General features: G+C 35.1%; 1 protein-coding gene across 1 annotated transcript in view; it reads left to right on the plus strand.

The window, feature by feature from the left end:
- Positions 1-22,639, plus strand: part of LOC128015100 (regulatory-associated protein of mTOR) — a 144,169-nt gene that overhangs the window by 111,382 nt on the left and 10,148 nt on the right. The window contains exons 9-12 of the mRNA XM_052598797.1: positions 5,053-5,153; positions 7,154-7,298; positions 9,905-9,980; positions 13,417-13,518. Coding sequence (XP_052454757.1) covers positions 5,053-5,153; positions 7,154-7,298; positions 9,905-9,980; positions 13,417-13,518 — 424 coding nt within the window. The remainder of the gene's footprint in view (positions 1-5,052; positions 5,154-7,153; positions 7,299-9,904; positions 9,981-13,416; positions 13,519-22,639) is intronic.

Below are 22,639 nucleotides of genomic sequence, written 5' to 3' on the forward strand. Positions count from 1 at the left end.
ATTCTCAAAGTTGGGTTGAGAGCTGGGTATATATATATATATATATATATATATATATATATATATATATATATATATATATATTAGTGCTGTCAAAATTAGCGCGTTAACGCATTCGATTAATTTGAAATATTTAACGCGTAAAAAAAAAATAACGCAATTAACGCGGTTGCAGTTTTTTTTATTTCCAGTTGTGGCCTATGTGTGTTCAACGTGCAAAGAAATATGGATAAGACCAAGGAAGGACTTTTAGACGGAAAGTTTCAGTATAAAACTCTGCCGGATTACTCTTCAGTCTGCCACAAGAAACATTTTCATTTAGTCTGCCACAAGAAACAGCAACATTAAAATCATGAACTCAAATGTCATTGTTTTAAAAAAAAAAAAAAACAATGACTGTATCAGTGCGTAAATCAGACCTTTCTGTAACGCTAACGTTAATAAGCTTAAACGAAAATAAAGAAATAATTGTGTAGCGGAGTATTTTTTGTACACAGTGCCGCGAACTATCAATCACTCCTGTACGCGTGCATCACTGTCCTCCTCAGCTGCAGCAACTTGCGCTCTCTCTCTTCATCAAGCTTTAAAACAAAAAGGGGACAAAAAGATCATATTGTCTTTGTGCATAGGCTATAGATTAATTAGATAAATGAATATCTAATTTTGTGCCTTGCCGTCTACGGTATTTTTTTAGAACTTAGAAAAAAGATGCTGCAGCCAATGAACAGCCAGCGGGGGCTGCAGGACGACTCAACCTCCGCAGACATTTTTGTTAATGTTTATCAGACAATAAATACTCAAGATTTTGCTTTAGTATAACTCACAACGAGTTTCACACACCTTCTCCGGACACGTTGAGTTGTTGACACTTAACAGTGGGAAAAGCGACACATGCGCTATTCACTTGTATAACTTAAGGGTGAATGGGTAATGTAGTTTCTGCTCTGGGTGGGATGAATTAGGAAGCTTGCATTGTGAAGGGCGCTCTGAAAATCGGCAAAAAGATTAAAACCTCTATTAAAACAGATGTCCAAATGAGCGTACCGGTACGCTACAAGCACGTTCTGGGCGCACGGAGAGGTGGCGGTACGCTCAAGAGCTATATTTGGAAGTGGCGGTACTGAGTACCTGTGCGTACTGGCCCACTTAAAGCACTGGCAATGACTATACTTTGGAATTTTTTTGCAGTCCACTTAGAATTCAACGTGGAAATCATTTTTGTTTTTTATTGGCATTGATTGTTTTGAAATTCAAATGGTACTTACATGCCTGTGTTTTTATTTCTGTAATAAATATGGCTTTCAAGCCAACAGTTAATTTGGAGGATATTGATGGTTTATTGCAGGTATGTTGTTTACATGAGAAAATCTGTGTTACAAGTTAAACAAAAATTCCAATAAACAATCATATTTTGAATTTAAATAGTTTCTTTGTCTTGAGTTTACATTAATTATTTACATTTTACATTTACATATCCAAAAAGTTTCAGTCTTTTAATTGCGATTAATCGCGATTAATCGCGATTAATTTTAAAAAATTGTGCGATTAATTAGTTAAATTTTTTTAATCGATTGACAGCACTAATATATATATATATATATATATATATATATATATATATATATATATATATATATATATATATATTTATATTTATATATATATATATATATTTATATATATATATATATATATTTATATTTATATATATATATATATATATATATATATATATATATATATATATATATATATATATATGTATGTGTGTATATTATTATTATTGTGAACTCTTCTAATCTATCCACATCCACTTGTATAACATAGATTTATACTGTCGATACATTGCAACTGTGTAAAACATAAATACAGCAGGTGGTCATACCCCATCAGTTTCCTGCTGTGGTTATATGTTCCTCCCTATGGTGTGTTACCTCTTCTCAGCTGCTGAGATGATAACCAAGATCACCTTCACCCATTAAGGTGAGAATTGAAATCATTGAGTGAAGATTTTTGTCCCTTTTTTTTTAATTGCTAAAAAAATGCTGAAAGAAAGAACTGCCAAACAACACAGAAAAAAAGTAAATGCAAAAAAATTGCTGGCAAATCAAAACAATCTACCAAATGAAAATGCATTAGATTGGAACATGATTACTTTCTTTAAAGATTTATATGAGAATGATCTTATTGCATTAAAATATGTTATTATAGTGTCTATCAGACAGTACCCCATTTGCTGGAAATTTCATTCTAAAAGAAATGGAAATTCACGGCAATGAATGGATTGGAGGTGTAATGTCATGGACAAGAGAGGAAAAGCAATGCTGCTTCTGTATTTTGTTCCAGTTAATCTATGTAGTATTTTTGTTCATTGAATTACATTGAATTAAATGTGAAATTTTGAAGTTTGAAGAAAAACTGAAGTAGTGTTTTCTTGCAAAATGTACTCCAATAATTTATATTTAAAACAATTTTTTTTATCTATTTTTAGTACGTAGATGCCAATGTAGACAGGTTGCAACTTAAAGTGACCTAGACTACATCAACCATGAATTAAAGCTGGGGTGTCTTGCAGATTTAAGCTCCAACCTGCCCCAGCATACTTACCTGGAAGTTTCTGGGTCTGTGTTCGAAAGATTGGGCAACTGACTTGTTGCTTCACTGCCCCTATCTGGCATGTTTTTTGTTTGTTTGTTTGTTTGTTTTCAGCTTTTGGATATAGCCTTGTTATCCTAAAGACTTTCATTAGCAAGTTCAGGTGTGTTTAATTAGGATAGGAGCTCAATTGCGCTGGACATGACAGGAGCAGGATTGGACTACCTTGTGTTACAGTTTTGGTGCTGTGTTAAATTGCCACATGATGGCCAATGTAAAATCTATGGCACTATTTACACCGGTTAATAGTGCCATGTATGGTATATAACACCATACATGTGTAACTGCATTGAGTGCCATGTTTTTTGTCAATCCAATCATGAGTGAATGACATTAAATATATGTGTAAACTGTGAACAGGGTTTCTGCGGCGTCTTAAAAAGTTTTAAATTTAGTTGTATCAAATTTAATACTTTAAAAAGTCTTAAAATTGTACAAGAAAGTCTTAATTTTTTCTCAGAATTGGGGACGGAAAGACCAGAATTGCTATATGGCTGAATGTGACAATTAAACTTAAAGAGGCTAACGACATGATTTCCTTGAAGTCCAGTGCTGCACTGTGTTCTGCTGTTATCAGGGAAAGTTATATTTCTACCAAACGCTCCACTGGCAGAATAAATTAGCATTTTCAATACAACTGTTGTTTTGTTCAGAGTTTAGAACAATGCGAAAATCGACCTATGTTTTAACCCTGCAAACACTGAGAGCTTTAAATGTGAACTGGTGGATCGATAAGAAGACGATGCAAAATGCAAATGCAAAAATCTAAACATGGGGTGTGCAATATGTATGGTCTGTGATAATATCGTAATTGTAGTTTTAATAATGTACAATTTGATATAATGAGTATATTGTGAAAAGCAAACACAAAACACATACAGTGTACGCATACATTAGGTGATGAAGTCTAGTAGGTTAAGACTAGTGCTTTTTTCTAGATGGTTAGACTAGTGCTTTTTTTCTAGATGGTTAGACTAGTGCTTTTTTTCTAGATGGTTAGACTAGTGCTTTTCATTCAGAGTGCGTTCTTTCACTGCATGCATTAATCAGTCTATTAAAAGGCATTTTGAATTATCAAATAATTTAAGATGGGGCAGAAAATGTATATTTATATAATTGCATATTACACGAAGAGTGAGTTTTTGTTTTTGTTTTCTCCAAAAGCAAGCATGATTACAAATGTGATATTGATTTTGTACAACAGTTAAATAAACAATTAGTTAATGTTAAGAGATAACGTTTTAGACACCTCATTTTCCTTTTGTTTTGCTCTTTCTCCAACAAAAAAAGAAAAGAAAAGAAAATCATTTCAAACACAGCCACAGAGCTGTTTTGTGTCTCTGAACAACACCATGATGCTGTTTTGTTCCCGAATGAATCAACCATTTAAATGATTCGGTTTTAGTTTCACATTTAAGGTATTTGAATTTTTTTTAAATAATTTCAGACATCAGTTTTCAATATTTTATGTTTAAAATATCAAAACATTATTCATTTATGTGTAACGGCAGCTTAAAGGATTCCATGTCCCTCTGAGCTGCATTAAACATTGTGTACATGCATGTAAATGACACTTCTAATGCAGCTTCTGTGTCAATATCGCACACCCCTAATTTTATTTAATTGATATACTTTATTGATAATAATTGTTTAAATTAATATATTAATTAATACTTTTGACTTTAAAGGCTGAAATGTAAAGTTTATCATTTTATAAAACTGTTTTTGTGAAAACTTGTACCTGAACTGTAAATTATGCTTTTTACAGTAATTTTGTTATTTTATGGTACTTTATATCAAGGTGGTCACTGAGTAGATGTTTTGAAAGAATATAATATAGATTCAGTATCAGACTGACTGAAATGATGTGAGATGACTTATGTCCAGTGGTGTTTGTGAAATAAATTGTGGTTTTAGATGCTCTGTGTCATCTTGTCTCCAGTGGGCACTGGGCAGTAAGTGGGATTTTAATTTAGATGTGTTCTTATTGTGTTACTCTCTTTTCAAAGCAGCTTCAGAGTTATAACACATGGAAATAATGGTGTTAAAGTTTTGAATTAGTAAAATTTAAATGTATTAGTTATAAAATAAATTTAATTTCAGCTTTTATGCAGCTCAACAAATGACAGTGGTGTCATTATTCAGCTCAATTTAGTTCAACAATTAATTTAGTTCATTTACTTGATTCAGTTTAATTAATAACAGTGTTGAAAAGGTTCTCAGTAATAAAACAAAACTCAGTTTCACTCTACAATAGTTTTATTGTTCGGTGTTCATTCAGTTGAGATCGGCAACAGTGCAAAAATCATTTAGCATTATATTGTTACTGTCTTTCTCTTTAATAAACACCAAAATGAATTGTTGGGTTTCATGTATGTACATATCTATTTTTCTCAGGATTCCCGGCAGGCTGAATGACAGAAGGACACCATTAGGGGAGCTGAACTGGATTTTCACAGCTATCACTGACACAATTGCATGGAATGTCCTGCCGAGAGGTTTGTCCTGATTAAAATCCAGCTCTTCGCAATCTCTAAAGATTTAGTTTTCTGTCGATCAATGGCACAGACCTTTCAGGGCTCCCAAAAGAGTGACAATTTTACTTTGATGATTCAACATCTTTTAAATGACTTTGGCTCAGTTAGAACACAGATTTGCCTGTAGGTTTTGCTTGTTCCACAATATTACACATACGCACATACTGTAACATGGTGATGTGGCTTAACTGTGCAAATTTGTGTGCGATTTCGCAAAGGAAATCTGCATGCTAACAGAGAGTTTCGCGCTCGTGCTTTATTTTAATGTGCTTTCGCGTTATATTTATGCGCTCTCGCTGCTGACCGCATACACATACTGTATACACACTGCAAACACCTGAGGCACCGCTACAATTAATCAGCTCCATGAATAATGCATGGCAAAAAAAAAACTGGACACGGGATTTTTTATTTTTTATTTTTGTTGCCATAAGTCTATAGATTTTGTTAAATTTTTATTATAGTGATAATTTTGACTTATGTCTGTTCTAGAGACATTACAACTTTTTTTATAAAGCTCTAATTGGTTTTCTTTTGGAAATATGTTTCAAATTAATCCTGAATGCATTTATGACTGTAAAAGCATATTGGTGTGTGTCACAATTGCAAAATTTATCAAAGAAATCACGTTTTATTTTTTTATTTTTTATTTTTTTTTATATCGCACAGCCCTAGTTCATTCAATAAATACAGTTAACAATCTAGCTTCTGACTACTTAGTTATTTACCAAACAATAGTGGGGTCAGTTATTTTTTTTTTAAGTGGGCCGTGCAAACATATGTGTGGTTGTGTGGGCCGCGAGCTGAAAAAGGTTGGGAACCACTGGGTTAGGGTTAAGGAATTTAGAATATGGTCATGCATTAATGTGTTTTATAAGTACTAATAAACCGCCAACTTGCAATATGCATGCAAAGAAGCAACTAATTAATAGTGAATAGTGTTCCATAATCTAAAGAGTCACCTTAAATCACAATAGAAAATACAAAAATAGTTCCAAAAGCCAAATCAGGATCAACTGTTGCATGCCCCAGTCTATTTACACTTACAGTGGTTATTCTCAACCTCAGACGTCACACCCGTGGACCATTGGCTAAATGTCTGATGGATATAGGACACAAAGTGGAAACACTTCAGTTGTGTCGAAGTCATGTTTTTTAACGTTCCACCTGGAAAAAAATAAAGATGGTGCCAAACCCCCTCACGAAAGAAAAAAAGCTGTAGTGTTTACAACTGTGACTACACTTATCAGGATCAACTAAACACTAGAATTTCAAAAATATGTGAAATATTTAAAGTTCATGGCATAGATTCTTTAAAATACATCCACAAGTTTTACACACCGGTCTGTTATTGTGGCGACATTACCACGTCCCAAAACGTGATGCTGAACGAAACGAACCGTTATGTTGGTCAAACAGCCTCTTGGGCAGGCCAAGTGAAGTGAGACAAACAGTGAAAGGATCCCAGTGGTCTTATACTGAATGTCGTTACTTTTTAACAGTGCTTGGCCAATCAGATTAGAAGAATAAATATAAAGAAATATAATGATGATTATTTGTGCATTCACAAGCCCTGTAACTGCTTTGTTGGCATTTTTTACAGTGGTCTTCATTAAAACATGAGACATTTATATAAATTCCCAAATTTAAGCATCACATAAAACCAACTTTACAGTTTTTACTCTTGTCTCTGTCCCAAGGAGGAGCCAGGTATGATTCTGCTAGTATATCCTGACCTCTCACACATTTTTTATTAATTATTGTACATCGGAGAGAAATCTACATAATAAAAATCTCCAGGGTTTAATCTGTCGTGCACACACATCATAATTATCTCATTAAGACTGAGCACTTCACAAAACAAAATTTAGAAATTTTAATCAAGTTACCATTTATTACATATGTAATTTTCTTCATAATGCATACTTTTTTCATCTCTCCCTCTCTCTCTCTCTTTGTAGATCTCTTTCAGAAATTGTTTCGTCAAGATCTTTTGGTGGCCAGTCTATTTCGAAATTTCTTATTGGCTGAGAGAATAATGAGGTCATATAACTGTACACCAGTTAGCAGCCCCAGGTTGCCACCCACATACATGCACGCTATGTGGTAAGTGTATGGAGGGGAACACACACACACACACACACACACATGCAGAATTTACTACATTTTTTTTCCTAATACTGTATATGCCCAATTTGTTCAGACAGGACAAAACTCTAACACTTTAGTTATTCTTAGTCTAAACAGTAAAAAAGACAATAAATCTATATTTGTAAATGGTTTCATGTTTTCTCTTTTTTTAATGCCTTTGAGTCTGAATGTTCAGAGTGAAATGTATTAATGCAATATACAGTAATGCAATATACAAACATTTGTTGAGGGAACAAATTAGCAATTTCAGTCACAGAATATGTGGTCTAATTTCGTACTCATGAATGTGTAATATACAGAATTGCCTTTTGAGATGTATAGTTTTTCATATGACTCATTTAGTTCATCACAATGGCAAAATATGATAAAAATAACACAGGCAAAAACAAATTCAATACTGCACAATAATAGGTACTTTCATATGTTGTAGAAGACAAGCCTTTTGGCATCGTGCTCACGTTCATTACTATGGCAACTGATGTATTTATATTGGACAGTGGCTACACTGTCTGAACACTGAATAAGCGTTGTCCTACAGTGAATGGCACTACGCATTTATTTACTTTGGTATTTTACACATAGATCTCTCCCTCTGCATTTTACGTAAACTATATTATGAATAATAAATATAGTTTCTTTTTTTCCATCATCAGTATCATGCTGTTGACTAAACCTGCATTGTGTAATCCTCAGCAGAGTATGATGGAATCAAAACTTTTTTCTCTTTTATGAATCTCAATACATGCCATTAGCAAAAGAGAAATAGATTTCACTCTTATAATGGAGCATCAGAGCTCTTTCGTTACTCTGGGTAGAAAGTTCCTTCAGTCTTCTGGTCTTATGAAACAGGAGATGAGACATGGAGAGAGCAAAAGAGAAGGAACATTTGGTAAAGAAGGAAAGAGTTACGGGAACATTTGAGAGGAATGATAGTGCCTTCCGCTATTAGGAGGAGACATGATAAATCAGGGCGGGGGTAAAGGAAAGAAGTAATACAGGAAACAGACAGAAAGAATATGACTGATCTTTGTAAAGTAATCATTGCAGTGTGCATCGAAGCCACAGCAGCTGTCCAAATAAATAACCATTAACAATCTAAAATGATTATAAAACTAATGTACAAATGAATCCTTGAATGTATGCAAGCATTAACCACCCTTTGAATTTGTACTTAATCTAAAAGTAATTTAAGCATTAAAATTTTTTTATTATTATGGCTATATTTATAATTAAGCAGCATTTTTTGTAAGTAAATTATTTGAATAAATTGATGAATATATCTTATTAATAAATTAAACATTTAATCCAATATTATGCATACAGTGTTTGTGAATGAGATTACAAAATAAATAAAATTAATGATCATTATTGTTATATGATTACGTGGCAGAATAATACGACTCTCAGGCTCAAATTCAAGTGATTTTATGATCTAACGAACAAAGCAGGTACTTCGATTGTATTTCTATTGTGATTTTACTGATTTGATTAAATTGTACTGTACAGTAATGTTAACTTAACATTCCATTCATCCATGTAGAATACCTTTTTATCATGGAACACATACTGTAGCAACAAAAGTGGGATGGGGCAGCCAGCAGAGGGAAGGGAAATTTCTTTGCTCAGAAAAAGTTACAACACAAAATATTTTAATGACAGGGAAAAGCAGATCAATTGGCGAAACCCGCAAGACACAGTGGGCCAATGGATTGAGTATACTAGAGCCGGGAGGAATGCCCTGTGCTGTAGACTGTTGTTAGCTGGTGTAATATTGGGACTTTTCTCCCATGAAATGTTAGAATATATGAATTCCATTGGAAGAAATCCTGGTGATAGACTCTGGCAAAGCATATTAGAGCAATAGTTTTAGCTTTTGAATAAACAAAACATTTGATGTGTTATGTAATGTCAGGAATTAAATATAGCCAATGTGTTGCAGGTTCAGTGATCAAAGCAATTCTCTCAGTTTACATAGCAGAAAAAATACTTTTAAAAAAGTGTGTTAAACCACAGTGTGTGATAGAGAATCGAATCGTGAGTTGGGTGAATCATTACATCCCTAATGGTAAATGGAATCTCAACTGTACTTGCTTTATGTGCAAGAACAAACATTACTTCTCGTGACCAAACCTCATTAGTTCTTTAGCATCAAGAAACCACATGATCTTGTGTTTACCACATTTTATATATTATATGTTTGATTTATGATATTTCAGTGTTTAGCTGTGAACATATGCCTAAATGAAATATTTTCGTCCAGGTTTTTGCATATTGGAGGGACATAAAACTTTCATGTTTCGTTAAAAACATTTGTGTTATTTGTAAATGAACAATATGAGAGTGAGGGGGTGTAAATAATACATTTAAAATAATTTTCAATTTTCTCATTTATTCAAATTTTTAACTAATCCTTTAAGTGGAGGAGTGAAATATGTCTCAAAGATTTCAAACACGTAAATTTAATTTGGTCAGAGCCTAAAATCTCAGCAAGAAACAGGACTGTAAGATTGATTAATGTGAAATGTGTGTGTGTGTGTGTGTGTGTGTGTGCCTGCGTGCAGGCAAGCGTGGGACCTAGCGGTGGACATTTGCCTCTCCCAGCTTCCCACCATCATCGAGGAGGGCACAGCTTTCAGGGTGAGCATGACTGAAACTGCCTCTATGTGAAGATCAGACAGAGAAAGGCTATTTCATGTTCAGTTATTGAGGGTCTTCTAAAGCTAATATTAATTTGACTCAAATTGACTCAAGCATTGCAAATACTACCTATGATTTCAAAAAAGTTGTAGAATATCCAATCATACTCAAAGTTATTTGTATATTTGATTTCAAATTTGATCTGGTTCCATGACACAACCAAAGCAAAGATACTGAATGTAGGGAGGACTTTCAAACCTGTGTTTCACTCATGAAAACCATGTCTGAAAATGTCAGGGACACATGTTCTAACAACTGCTGAGCCCCTGTCTGTTTTATTTACTTATTCCCCCCCAACCCTCTCGACTTTTTATTTTGTGCTCAGTTTTACTGGATATGAGGTGCATTTCTTGTTGTTTCTGGTATGCACTTATGCTATAACAGCTGAATTTCTCTCCTTGGATCTGTAAAGAGCTATCTAATGGACTGACTTTTGCGACTTTCAGAGATTTGTGAATCAGTGTCTGTCTTGTGTAATGATTTCAAAGACCTTGATTTCTCAACCTGATGTGATTAATCTTTAAGTGTAAAAGTTGCTGCCCATATTGCTGTTCTCAGGATCTTAAAAGAGTGTTTGAAAGACTAAATTTTAGTTATGTAACAATGCTGGGACCAAACAAATAATCGCTCACATTCACGCCATCTTTATTGTTATTTTGGGATTCATTCATTCATCATTTTTGTATGTGTGTCTGTGTGCTATAGGAAAGTAAGATTATTATAATTAGAGAGCTGCTTATGTCATGTTATTTCATACTTAGGGGACTTTCACACTGAACATGTTTGCTGTGGCACAAATCAGAGTGTGATTGTTCCTGAAGCCCCCTGAAGCATTGGTCTGATTTCCCACACATTTTTAACAACACTTGTCTTACTTTATTACAAACGTACACTTTACATGATAGAACACACAACACAGGTCTTTTTTTGCTTCATGCGCAACATGATGCAAGGACACTTGCATCTCCTGGTGTATTGTCATCGCATGAATGCAGCTTTCTGCAGCTTAAACTCTGATGACATCATCATAAGCTAAAATGCGATTTCTTAACAGGTGTGCAACCAAATCCGAGTTGCTTTCACAATCATGCACCACAGTTCCAGAACAACCAAACTCAGACCACCACTTACAGCTAGTCTCCAGTTTGGCACTCCCGGGTCCGCATAACAGCTTCCACATTACCAGTTTTTTATACAAGCCATACTGTTCGAAATAAACTGCCAGTGTGAAAGCCACCTAAAAGTGGGTGGTACAGTGGAAAGAGTGACAGCTACTTGTTGAGAGTTGTGCAAATTACACAAAACCACTGTGCATCAAATGTTTAGTGGCAGAGTCAGACACACCTTTGAGTAATCACAAATACTATGCTATGATAAGCTGTACATTAAGTTAAAAGGAATATTTTAATTCCAAAAATGAAAATTTGCACACACACAAAAAAAGTACTTATCCTCAGGCCAAGATGTTAGATGAGTTTGTTTTATCATCTAAATATATATGAAGACATTTTGCTCAACAATTCTCTGCAGTGAATGGGTGCCGTCAGAATAAGAATTTGAATAGCTGATATAAGCATCACATGTGAAGTAAAAAGCTGCATGTTTGTAAAAAAAAACAACAAAAAACAAATCCATCGAGGCATTTATCTTTAAACCATTGCTTCAGTGAAAAAGTAATTCCCCTGCTCTCCTCTCAGAACCAAATCCACCGACATATTTGTTTAGAATTGTTTTTGACCGATTTTGCTTGTAATCATTGCTTGATCTGTTACTTTTGAACTGGAGAAAGAAATTTTATAGATCGAGGACTCATATTTTAGTAACAGCTGCTCTATGTGAAATCGCGCACCAGATGGAATTTACCACTGATTAGATAACCGGGTTTACTGATGAGATGCGCATTAATTATCGGACGATATTTATCACGCACCCCTAATTTGCAGTGCATGTGTTGTCAAATTGATGAAGTTATTTTCTTAATTTGTAGGTGTTTTTTTTTTTTTTTTTCTATTTGCAGCACGTTGAGCTCTATTGGCCACTGTATTTAATGCTAAATTAATCCAATTCTTTTCAAATAAAGAAACAAACTCATGTGCATCTTGGTGTATCCTGGGTTAATTTTCAGCAGATTTTCAGTTTTGGGTGAAAAATTACTTTAATATGCGCATCAGTGATGCACATCAGTGATGCGTCAATGTATTAATAACCCGCACCCGACCTACGTTTTCAACTAACCCGCTCCGCAACTCGGACCGCAAAAAAAGGAAAAGAAAGTATTGGAAATTATGAAAATAGAAAAATACAGCTTCCTGACCCGCATTTTTTAAAAAGTAGTAAATGCTCATCATAGCGTCATTGGGCCGTAGACGTACAGTAGGAACTAGGCAAAAAAAATGCACATTTCATGTGGATTACATAATCAGAGATTAGCCTATGTATATTGGTTTTAATATTTTTGTTTAAAAGTAAACATTTCAAGCTTTCTTGAATATATAGCCTATATTTCTCAAATCTGTGAGGCACAAGCTGATTTCCGGCGCCCTTCAGTTCACATGCATTACATTATCTGCTATATATTTGCTTCTTATATATAAAATACGGGCAATTGATTGATAAAACATTGATCAAAATTAAGATACAATTTATACTAAAAGAAAATCTTTTAAAAAGAGTTTTCTATAAAACAAAACTTAATGAAGTCGTCAAAATTGTTTTATCAAAAACAGCTCCTTCACCTTTTCTCTTGCCGCCTCCATCTCTACCTGCAGACTGTTTATGGTTCAATTCTATTGTAAATATATATTTTTTCTGATTACCAATTCAATTACCATTCATGACTTTAATGCACCGAAGTGTATTAATTACACAATACTGTTTAGGTTCTGAGAACTGTAACACTGTTTACCGTTTGTATCTACCAAAATGTTTCTTCTTTTCCCTAACTGTATCTAATATCACTCTGAATTTCCTTTGTTTGGAATCGACATATACAAATGAATGTTAAATTACATGACCTAAGGGTAGTCTGTATTTATGTTTCCTGTTAATAAATGTAAAACCCCCATAATTGTTTATTTTTTTTTATTTTTTTTTTATAACAAAAAATTCAAGACCCAACTGCTTATTTACATTTACATTGAAAGTGACTCATTTGAGATGTGTAAGGCAAATAATTAAGTAGGGGCAGGGGATAATGTGTTATGCAAAGCTTATGTAATTCGACTGCGATCAATACAGCCATCTTGTTCAGTTATGTACACAATCTTTGTGTGATTTAACAAAGTGCTCTTCCACTTAAACCTTGTGAGTAGCAGTGCTCACTACATTTGTCTGTGTTTTCTTTTCTGCATCTCACAATTTGTTTTTATATCCACAGCATAGTCCATTCTTTGCTGAGCAACTGACAGCCTTTCAAGTGTGGCTGACAATGGGTGTGGAGAACAGAAACCCACCAGAGCAGCTGCCCATTGTCCTGCAGGTAAAAAAAAAAATGTCTTAAGTTGTTTCAAAATCGAATGAATTGCATATCTAGACAGCATTTTTAGTCAAAATAGACACACTGCTGACATGGGGCCCTATTTTAACCCTCTGAGGTCTAAGGGTATTTTTGGGGCCTGGAGAATTTTGTCATGCCCTGACATTTGTGTTTTTTTCAGTTGCTTATAAACATCTAAATGGCTAAAGTCTAATCTCACTGTAATCAGCACAAACTGGGCTATAATAATATGTGAGCAGCATGTATGTACATGATTGTGTTTTTGAGAAAAAAAAAAAAAGTTATGCGTGGTTAGTGAAAAACTAAAAATGTTAAATTACTTGAATAAGACCATAGAACACATACATAACATTGGTTTTGAGAATTGGAGCTTGTAGCCTAGAATTACTCTTTCTAAATTATTTGAAAATCATCTTGTTTACTCACTCACAGAAAACAATATATTGATTAAAATTTTCTAAGACACTTTTTCATTGTAAAAGTCATATGTGAGTAGGCGTCAACTATCATGAATATCATTGTGATTTACACCTGAGAAGACAAAGGCCCGCATAATGAGCTACATAATAAGTCATTCAGTCACGTTTGTGACTGAGAGGGAAGAGTTACAAAAAAGAATGTAAGGACAAAATAAATGTATATAATTTTATGTTTGTAGTTTTAGAATATATTAAATTATCCCACAACATATTTTTATATCCACTTGCGAGTGCAGTTAAACAGTTTATTAGGAACAATCAAAGCTGACTTTCAAAGCTGAATTTTTTGCATCATTACTCCAGTCACACAATCCTTCAGATATCATTTTAACAATATGATTTTCTACAAAAAAAAAAAAACATGTATTGTTATTATTATTATTATTATTAATGTTGAAAAGAGCTGAGAATATTTTTTTCAGGTTTTTCTGGGGGATAAATTTAAAGAACAGCATTGTTTGTTACATTAATATCATTTACATCAAGCTTTTGAATGGTATAGTATTGTATATTGTTATTGAAACTCCATAATGTTTCATTTGATAATACATTTAGTCAGGAATTATAGTTTGGAAAAAGTCTAACTAGTAAAAAACTAGTACAAGTATATGCATAAAAAAAGAGACTTGCTCATGTTTTTTTTTCGGAGGAAATCTAAATCTCAAATCCTGAGGTAATCCACATCACATCTTTTTGGGGTGAATTATGTCTTATTCCTCTCATCGCGTCGTCAAACTGGGCCTTGTCGCCTTAATCGACTCCAAAGTTAACAATCTAATCGCATGGCCTGAAGCACATTGTGCAGGTGCACTCAGGGTGTGTCCGAAATGCACTTGTGTATTGTGCAGCCCACGGGCAAGCTTATACAGCAACAGTATTGAAGACACTGGTAACAAACAATTGCGCTTATCAACCACATGGGGCAACCATGAGCAGAAGTTACATGGTGTTGCTTTAAACTAGCAAAAGCGGATTCGGACTTGTGCCGTGCCGCGGTCTCCGATTGGAGGCGGACGCACTAACAAGGAGGCAGAGATATTTGAAGCAATTTTACTCACCACCTGTGGTTCCAACACACGATCGTGACCCTTTTTCGTTGGGATTGCATCATCCTTAAGAAATAAACGATACGCAAATCCGTCGTCAAACTGGGCCTTGTTTGTAAAACAAGCATCTTCGAAATGCAGGGAACAAACACAAACACTTGCACAACTCCGTTGATGCTCTGTAAAAATAAACTCCATCCACTGGTCCCTTAATGCTGTTTTTTCTTTGGTAATCTGTGCAGGGTTGTCTTGCCCTGGCAACCAAAAACACTCCTTTTGTGACATTTCGCGATGCTCTCGCTCTGATCAGTGATTGTCTGTGCTCAGCCTCTCAGTGCTCTGCTATACGGGAGCGCGGGCTCTTCCGGCAGACGTGCCCTCAGGACCCATATAAGGAAATTCCGCTCCACCTAACGTCACACAGAGCCATACTCGAAAAAACTTTCCGAAACTTGTGACAAACCGGAAGGAGTATTTTTGGAACAGAAATACTCCTTCAAACGTACAACTTAATTTTTGAAACTTTGTCCATGTTTAGCATGGTAATCCAACTCTTTAACAGTGTAAAAAACTCAGTATGCATGAAATAGCATTTCACCCCCCTTTAACACAAAAATATTATCTGAATGCTTCGTAAATTATTGTTTGAAGCAATTTGCAGTGTCAAAGCCATGGTTGATTTGTAGTTACCATTGCTACAATAACCATGTTTTGTTTAGTTTTTTAGTAGTAAAATAATGGTTAATTTTCAGAAGGGAACATGGAAACTCAGATTATATTAAAGCAGATGCAGCAGTGATATTACTATCACCGACATTAAAACATGTTATTAACTTAATGTTATCAAATCAAAAAAAGTTTTACAGGATTATAAATGTAGGTTACCTAAAAGTGATGCACGGGCCTAGTCTTGGTCTTTTTTCTTTTTCTTATCTTGGCGCCGGACTACTTTTGTCTTTTCCCGGGTATAGTTGTCCATCATTTATGATCATTTGCAGTCAGCCGCAAACATGAGGTGAGAGCGAACGCGCGTGTGGCAGCGGGGGTGGCGTGATGCGCGTCTGTCTGTCTGTCTTCACCGTAAAACAAATTTTTTATGATTATGAGTATACATATATATATATATATATATATATATATATATATATATATATGTATATGTGTGTGTGTGTGTGTGTATATATATATATATATATATATATATATATATATATTTATATATATATATATATATATATATGTGTATATATATGTAAGTTCATGTTTACATGCTTATTTACGTATATGTTAGTATACATAATAATTATACCTATATTTTGGACAAGTTGTGCATTCTTGTCATCGTCTCGTCTTAGTCATGAAACAAAAGGTCGTTGACGAACATATTTCGTCTCGTCTGACAAAATTAACACTAGTGCCAGTACCGAAGCAGTGGTTTGAGTGGCTGGTTGTATCCCATTTAAAATCCTGTTTCCCTGCTTCACTAGACCCATTCCAATTTGCCTATCACCGCAATAGGTCAATTGAGGACACCATCTCTAGAGCACTTCACAATGCCCTCACCCACCTGGACAGTCAAAATACACATGTGAGAATTATGTTTATTGATTTCAGTTCTGCATTTAACTCTGTAATCCCCTCCAAGATGGTCTCCCAAGCTCAGCCAGCTTGGAATCAGCACATCCCTCAGCAACTGGATTCTAGATTTTCTGACTAACAGACCTCAGTCTGTTAAATTAGATAACCTCTCCTCCTCCATCATCACCCTGAACACAGGTGTTCAACAGGGCTGTGTACTGAGCCCTCTTCTGCACTCCTTATTCACCCATGATTGCGTTTCTGTTTATGGCTCCAACACCATAATCAATTTTGCAAATGACACCTGTTCAAAAATGATAATGAGTCAGTCTACAGGGATAAGGTGCAGCACCTAGCTGTGTGGTGTGCCACCGACAATCTTGAACTAAATACCAAGAATACAAAGGAGATCACTGTAGACTTCAGGCAGTCTAGGAGTCATGCACACACACCCATCTACATCAATGGAGCTGCAGTGGAGCATGTGTCGAGTTTCAAGTTCCTTGGCATTAACATCTCTGATGACATCACCTGGTCTCTTAACACCTCCACCCTGGTCAAAAAGGCACGCCATCGCCTTTAATTCTTACGGAGCCTTAAGAAAGCTCACCTGAGTCCCAGGATCCTTGTGTAATTCTACCGCTGTACCATTGAGAGCATACTCACAAACTGCATCTTAGTATGGTACAGCAGTTGCTCCGCATCTGACAACAAAGTACTCCAGCGGGTAGTAAAAACTGCTCAACAGATCAATGGCACCCAGTTAACTATTGAGCCATTGAGAACATTTATCACAAGTGCTGCCTGGGCAGGGCAAGGAACATCATCAAGGATTCCTCTCACCCTAATCATGGACTTTTTACCCTCCTTCCATCCGACTGGTGTTACAGTAGCCTACGCTCTTGCACTAGTAGGCTCAGGAAGAGCTTCTTTCCCCAGGCTGTGATCCTTCTGAACTCCACACAATCAATCTAACCTGCACCTTCTCTCTTACCGCACTGGTCACAGTACTTTACATACATGTATTTGCACTACTCATATTTTGCACAGACTTTACATTGTTCAAGCTACTACACTGTAAACTGTCTAACGTTGTTAATGTACAAAGCACAGTAAACTATTTCTATAAAAATATTATTTCACTACTGATATTTTGTTTAGAATACATTAACAATACTATTAGGGATGCACGGTATATATCGGCCAATGATTAATGCCCATCTAATCAGTAACGCCGGTTATCTAATCAGTGGTAAATACCATCAGTTGTGTGGTTTCACATAGAGCAGCTGTTACTACATGGAACCGTTTTTAACTGACAAGCTGCGTAAATCCAAGCTGATAATGAATGTGGATTTGCGCAGCTTGTCAGTTAGCAATGGCTCCGTGTAGTAACAACTTCTCTATGTGAAATCACGCACATAATGTTATTTACCACTGTTTAGAGAACCGGCTTTACTGATGAGATGCACATTTAACATCGGCCGATATATATCATGCACCCCAAAATACTATTGTACACTAAACCAACTGAATTTATAAACACTGTTCTTGCATTGCTGCACGCAAAATTGCTTAAATCACCTTTCTTTCCCATTCTGACATTCAGTTTGGAGTTCAGGAGATTGTCTTGACCAGGACAGCACCCCTAAATGCATTGAAGCAACTGCCATGTGATTGGTTGATTAGATAATTGCATTAATGTGAAATTGAACAGGTTTTCCCTTATAATCCTTTAGATGAGTGTATGTATATTATATAGTGTATTTATAGTATATATATATATATATATATATATATATATATATTCAATTCAATTCAATTCAAGTTTATTTGTATAGCGCTTTTTACAAAACAAATCGTTACAAAGCAACTTTACAGAAAATTATGTTTCTACAATATTTAGTAGTAGCTAGTAGTTTGTGCACATTTGACAGGATTTTAGAAAAACTAAAAAATTATAATAATACAAGACGTAGTCAGCTAGACGATGAACTATCAATATTATTAAGTTATTATATGATTAAGTCACACAATTAGGAATAATTGTTAGTTCTGTTTGTTCATTCAGGGTTAGCATCATCTGGGGTCCTCTGAGGGTCAGCATCATCTCTTCTCAGGTGTTCTGGATCCAGACTGGAGCTTGTGTAAATCCTAGTTACCACGGGATGTGAATCCCGTGGCAAAACATAGAAACAAAATACAGACATCATTAGCATAGCTGCTGATCCAACAAAGTAAAATTAGTTTAACCCAAGCTAATGAATAAAAAATAAAAATGCACCTTTGATCAGATGCAACTACACTCACAATTAAAAAGATACATTATTCGAATGCTTGGCGAAAGAGATGTGTTTTTAATCTAGATTTAAACAAAGAGAGTGTGTCTGAACCCCGAACATTATCAGGAAGGCTATTCCAGAGTTTGGGAGCCAAATGTGAGAAGGCTCTACCTCCTTTAGTGGACTTTGCTATCCTAGGAACTACCAAAAGTCCAGCGTTTTGTGACCTTAGGGTGCGTGATGGGTTGTAGCGTGGTAGAAGGCTAGTTAGGTACGCTGGAGCTAAACCATTTAGGGCCTTATAGGTAAGTAATGATAATTTGTAACTGATGCGGAACTTAATAGGTAGCCAGTGCAGAGACTGTAAAATTGGGGTAATATGATCATATTTTCTTGACCTCGTAAGGACTCTAGCTGCTGCATTTTGGACGACCTGTAGCTTGTTTATTGAAGAAGCAGGACAACCACCTAGAAGTGCATTACAATAGTCCAGTCTAGAGGTCATGAATGCATGAACTAGCTTTTCTGCATCAGAAACAGATAACATGTTTCGTAGCTTGGCAATGTTTCTAAGATGGAAGAATGCAATTTTTGTAACATTGGAAATATGATTTTCAAAAGACAAATTGCTGTCTAATATAACACCCAGATTTCTGACTGTAGAGGAAGTAACAGTACATCCGTCTAGTTGCAGATTGTAATCTACAAGATTCTGTGTAGTGTTTTTTGGTCCAATAATTAATATCTCCGTCTTATCCGAATTTAATTGGAGAAAATTCTTTGTCATCCAATCTTTTACATTTTTAACACACTCTGTTAGCTTAGATAATTGGGAAGTTTCATCTGGTCTCGTTGATATATATAGCTGAGTATCATCAGCATAACAGTGGAAGCTAATTCCGTATTTTCTAATAATATTACCAAGGGGCAACATGTATATTGAAAATAGAAGGGGACCTAGGACGGATCCTTGTGGCACTCCATATTTTACTGATGATAAATGAGATGACTCCCCATTTAAGTAAACAAAATGGTAGCGATCGGACAGGTAGGATCTAAACCATCTTAGAGCCTGCCCTTGAATACCTGTATAGTTTTGTAATCGATCTATGAGTATGTCATGATCTATGGTGTCGAACGCAGCACTAAGATCAAGTAAGACTAGAAATGAGATGCAGCCTTGGTCTGACGCAAGGAGCAGGTCATTTGTAATTTTAACAAGTGCAGTTTCTGTGCTATGGTGGGGCCTAAAACCTGACTGAAATTCTTCATACAGATCATTTTTATGCAGGAAGGTGCTCAATTGAGCAGACACAACTTTTTCTAAAATTTTAGACATAAATGGAAGATTTGAAATAGGCCTATAATTTGCCAGTACACTAGGATCTAGTTTTGGTTTCTTAATAAGAGGCTTGATAACCGCCAGCTTGAATGGTTTTGGGACGTGTCCTAAAGATAACGACGAGTTAATGATATTGAGAAGCGGTTCTTCGCCTACAGGTAACAGCTCTTTCAGTAATTTAGTGGGTACAGGATCTAATAAACATGTTGTTGGTTTAGATACAGTGATAAGTTTATTTAGCTCCTCCTGTCCTATGGTTGTAAAGCACTGCAGTTTATGTTTGGGTGCGATGGATGAAACTGAAGTGTTAGATGCTGTAGAATCTACATTCGCTATTGTATTTCTAATGTTATCTATTTTATCAGTGAAGAAATTCATAAAGTCATTACTATTTAACGTATATATATATATATATATATGTGTGTGTGTGTGTGTGTGTGTGTGTGTGTGTGTGTATATGTATGTATGTATTGCTCAGGCTTCCAAATATTGTATGTCTTTTATAGTGTACTGTTCAGAAGTTAATTTGAGTAATAAGCTTTCAAAATATGTAATTTAATGTACATGTAATTGTTCAGATGCTCCAAAATCTTGCTGTGTATGTTCCTTTAGCTCAGACAGTACATCATGACAGTATACATGACAGTATTGGTACTTTGATTCCCAGTGAATGCATAGAACTCATGAAATGTAAACTGTTAGGTTAATGCTATCTGATCAGAATTATTTTTTCCTGCTGCTTGTATTGAGTCAAATTGAGTTTTTGTAATATTTCTCTCTTCAAGAGTTCTGGACTCTTCACAGATGGGCTCAGATCTTCACACTTATCTTAAACTCAGCAGCCTGTCACACTTTTACACAAATGTATGTGTGTAAAACCTTGTAAGTGCTGATTAATCTTCCATTTTGGCCAGAGTCAGAAAAAACAGACCTCCCTCATATTCCTCCTACTCTCTATTCTCTCATTTATCTTGCTACTTCCATCCTTCCTTCCTTCCTTCCTTCCTTTATTCCTTCCTTTGTTCCTTCCTTCCTTCTGTCATAGGCATTTCTCAGGGTATTAAGGAACGCCCTGTTATGGCCAAGGTGCATGCTGAGAATTTTCACAGTCCGTGATTTGACGTGACCCAGAGATCTATTAATACCTTTATGGCAGGTTGGCATATTGTTTTGGCAGTAGATTGCAGGCATTTTGGAGTTTGTGCATGTTTTTGTGTGGGCATTGAGGTGGGTAGTCCTTCTGTTGCACTCCTTACGCACAGCATGGCTCTGTCTCTGGGCAGGCCTTTATCCGGACCCCCTCACCATGCTGAGAGTGTGTGCCACGGTATCTAGATGCTTTTAATACATGCACACGTATACAGAGTTTTTAAAAAGCTGGCGTAGGAATATGAAAATTAAATTGCTATTTAAAACTATTTTAAAAAATTCAAACAACTCATTTTAGGCTTCTCATAATCTCAGGTCTTTTGATCTAAAGGCTTATGCTTAAATGCTTAAAAAATTTTTTTAAATCAAAAATTTATTTCGCCATGCCTTCCCCACCCATTGATGATCATCTCACAAGTTCTGTGGATAGTCATGCTGTAATATTCACAGAAACAAATACAGATGGGAAGTTAGTAAGATTTACCTAGGTTTATCAAGACTTTTGACTGGTATTGGTGTTTGTTTGTTTGTTTGTTTTCATTGAAAATAGAAGCCCTGGAGCATGACACCTTATCCTGTTAATCATATTTGTAATTATACATACCTAAAGTTGCCCAGTTTCATTTCCATTTAAGTTTGTCTAAATTAAAATAAACAAATTGAGTAAAATCAAAACAATGAAACAATTAAAATTGACAAAAATATGTCAGTTTGTCAACTCAAAAGAAATATCTAAATACTTATTAACTTTTTGTTAATTTTTTTTTTTTTTTTTTTTTTTTTTTTTTTTTTTTTTTTTGGAGCAAGGCAAACTTAACTTAGTTCAGAGTATTTAGAACTTTCTTTTTCAGTTATATCTATCTTTGGCAGTAGTATATCAGTAGTATCAGTAGTAAATGTTAGTTTACATTCCAAAACATTATTTTTGCCATTAATTGTAATAATCCATTAAGATGTTGTTTTTTCACAAGGAGTCTGACAGCAGCCAGTGCTCCACACAGAGATCTGATCTCACCATCATCCAGTCTGTTTGGAATAACATGAATAAACAGAACAAACTGAAACAGACTAAATCCAGAAGAATTGTGGCAGTGTTTCCAAGACACTTCAAGAAACCTATCTGCTAAGCTACCTGAAAAACAATGCACAAGTGCACCCTAGGACAAAAGCTTTTTTAACACACAGTGTGGTCACACCAATTGTTGATTTTATTTAGTTAAGATAATA

The sequence above is a fragment of the Carassius gibelio genome, chromosome A6 (genome assembly GCF_023724105.1).
Source record: "Carassius gibelio isolate Cgi1373 ecotype wild population from Czech Republic chromosome A6, carGib1.2-hapl.c, whole genome shotgun sequence".
NCBI classification, from domain to species: domain Eukaryota; kingdom Metazoa; phylum Chordata; class Actinopteri; order Cypriniformes; family Cyprinidae; genus Carassius; species Carassius gibelio.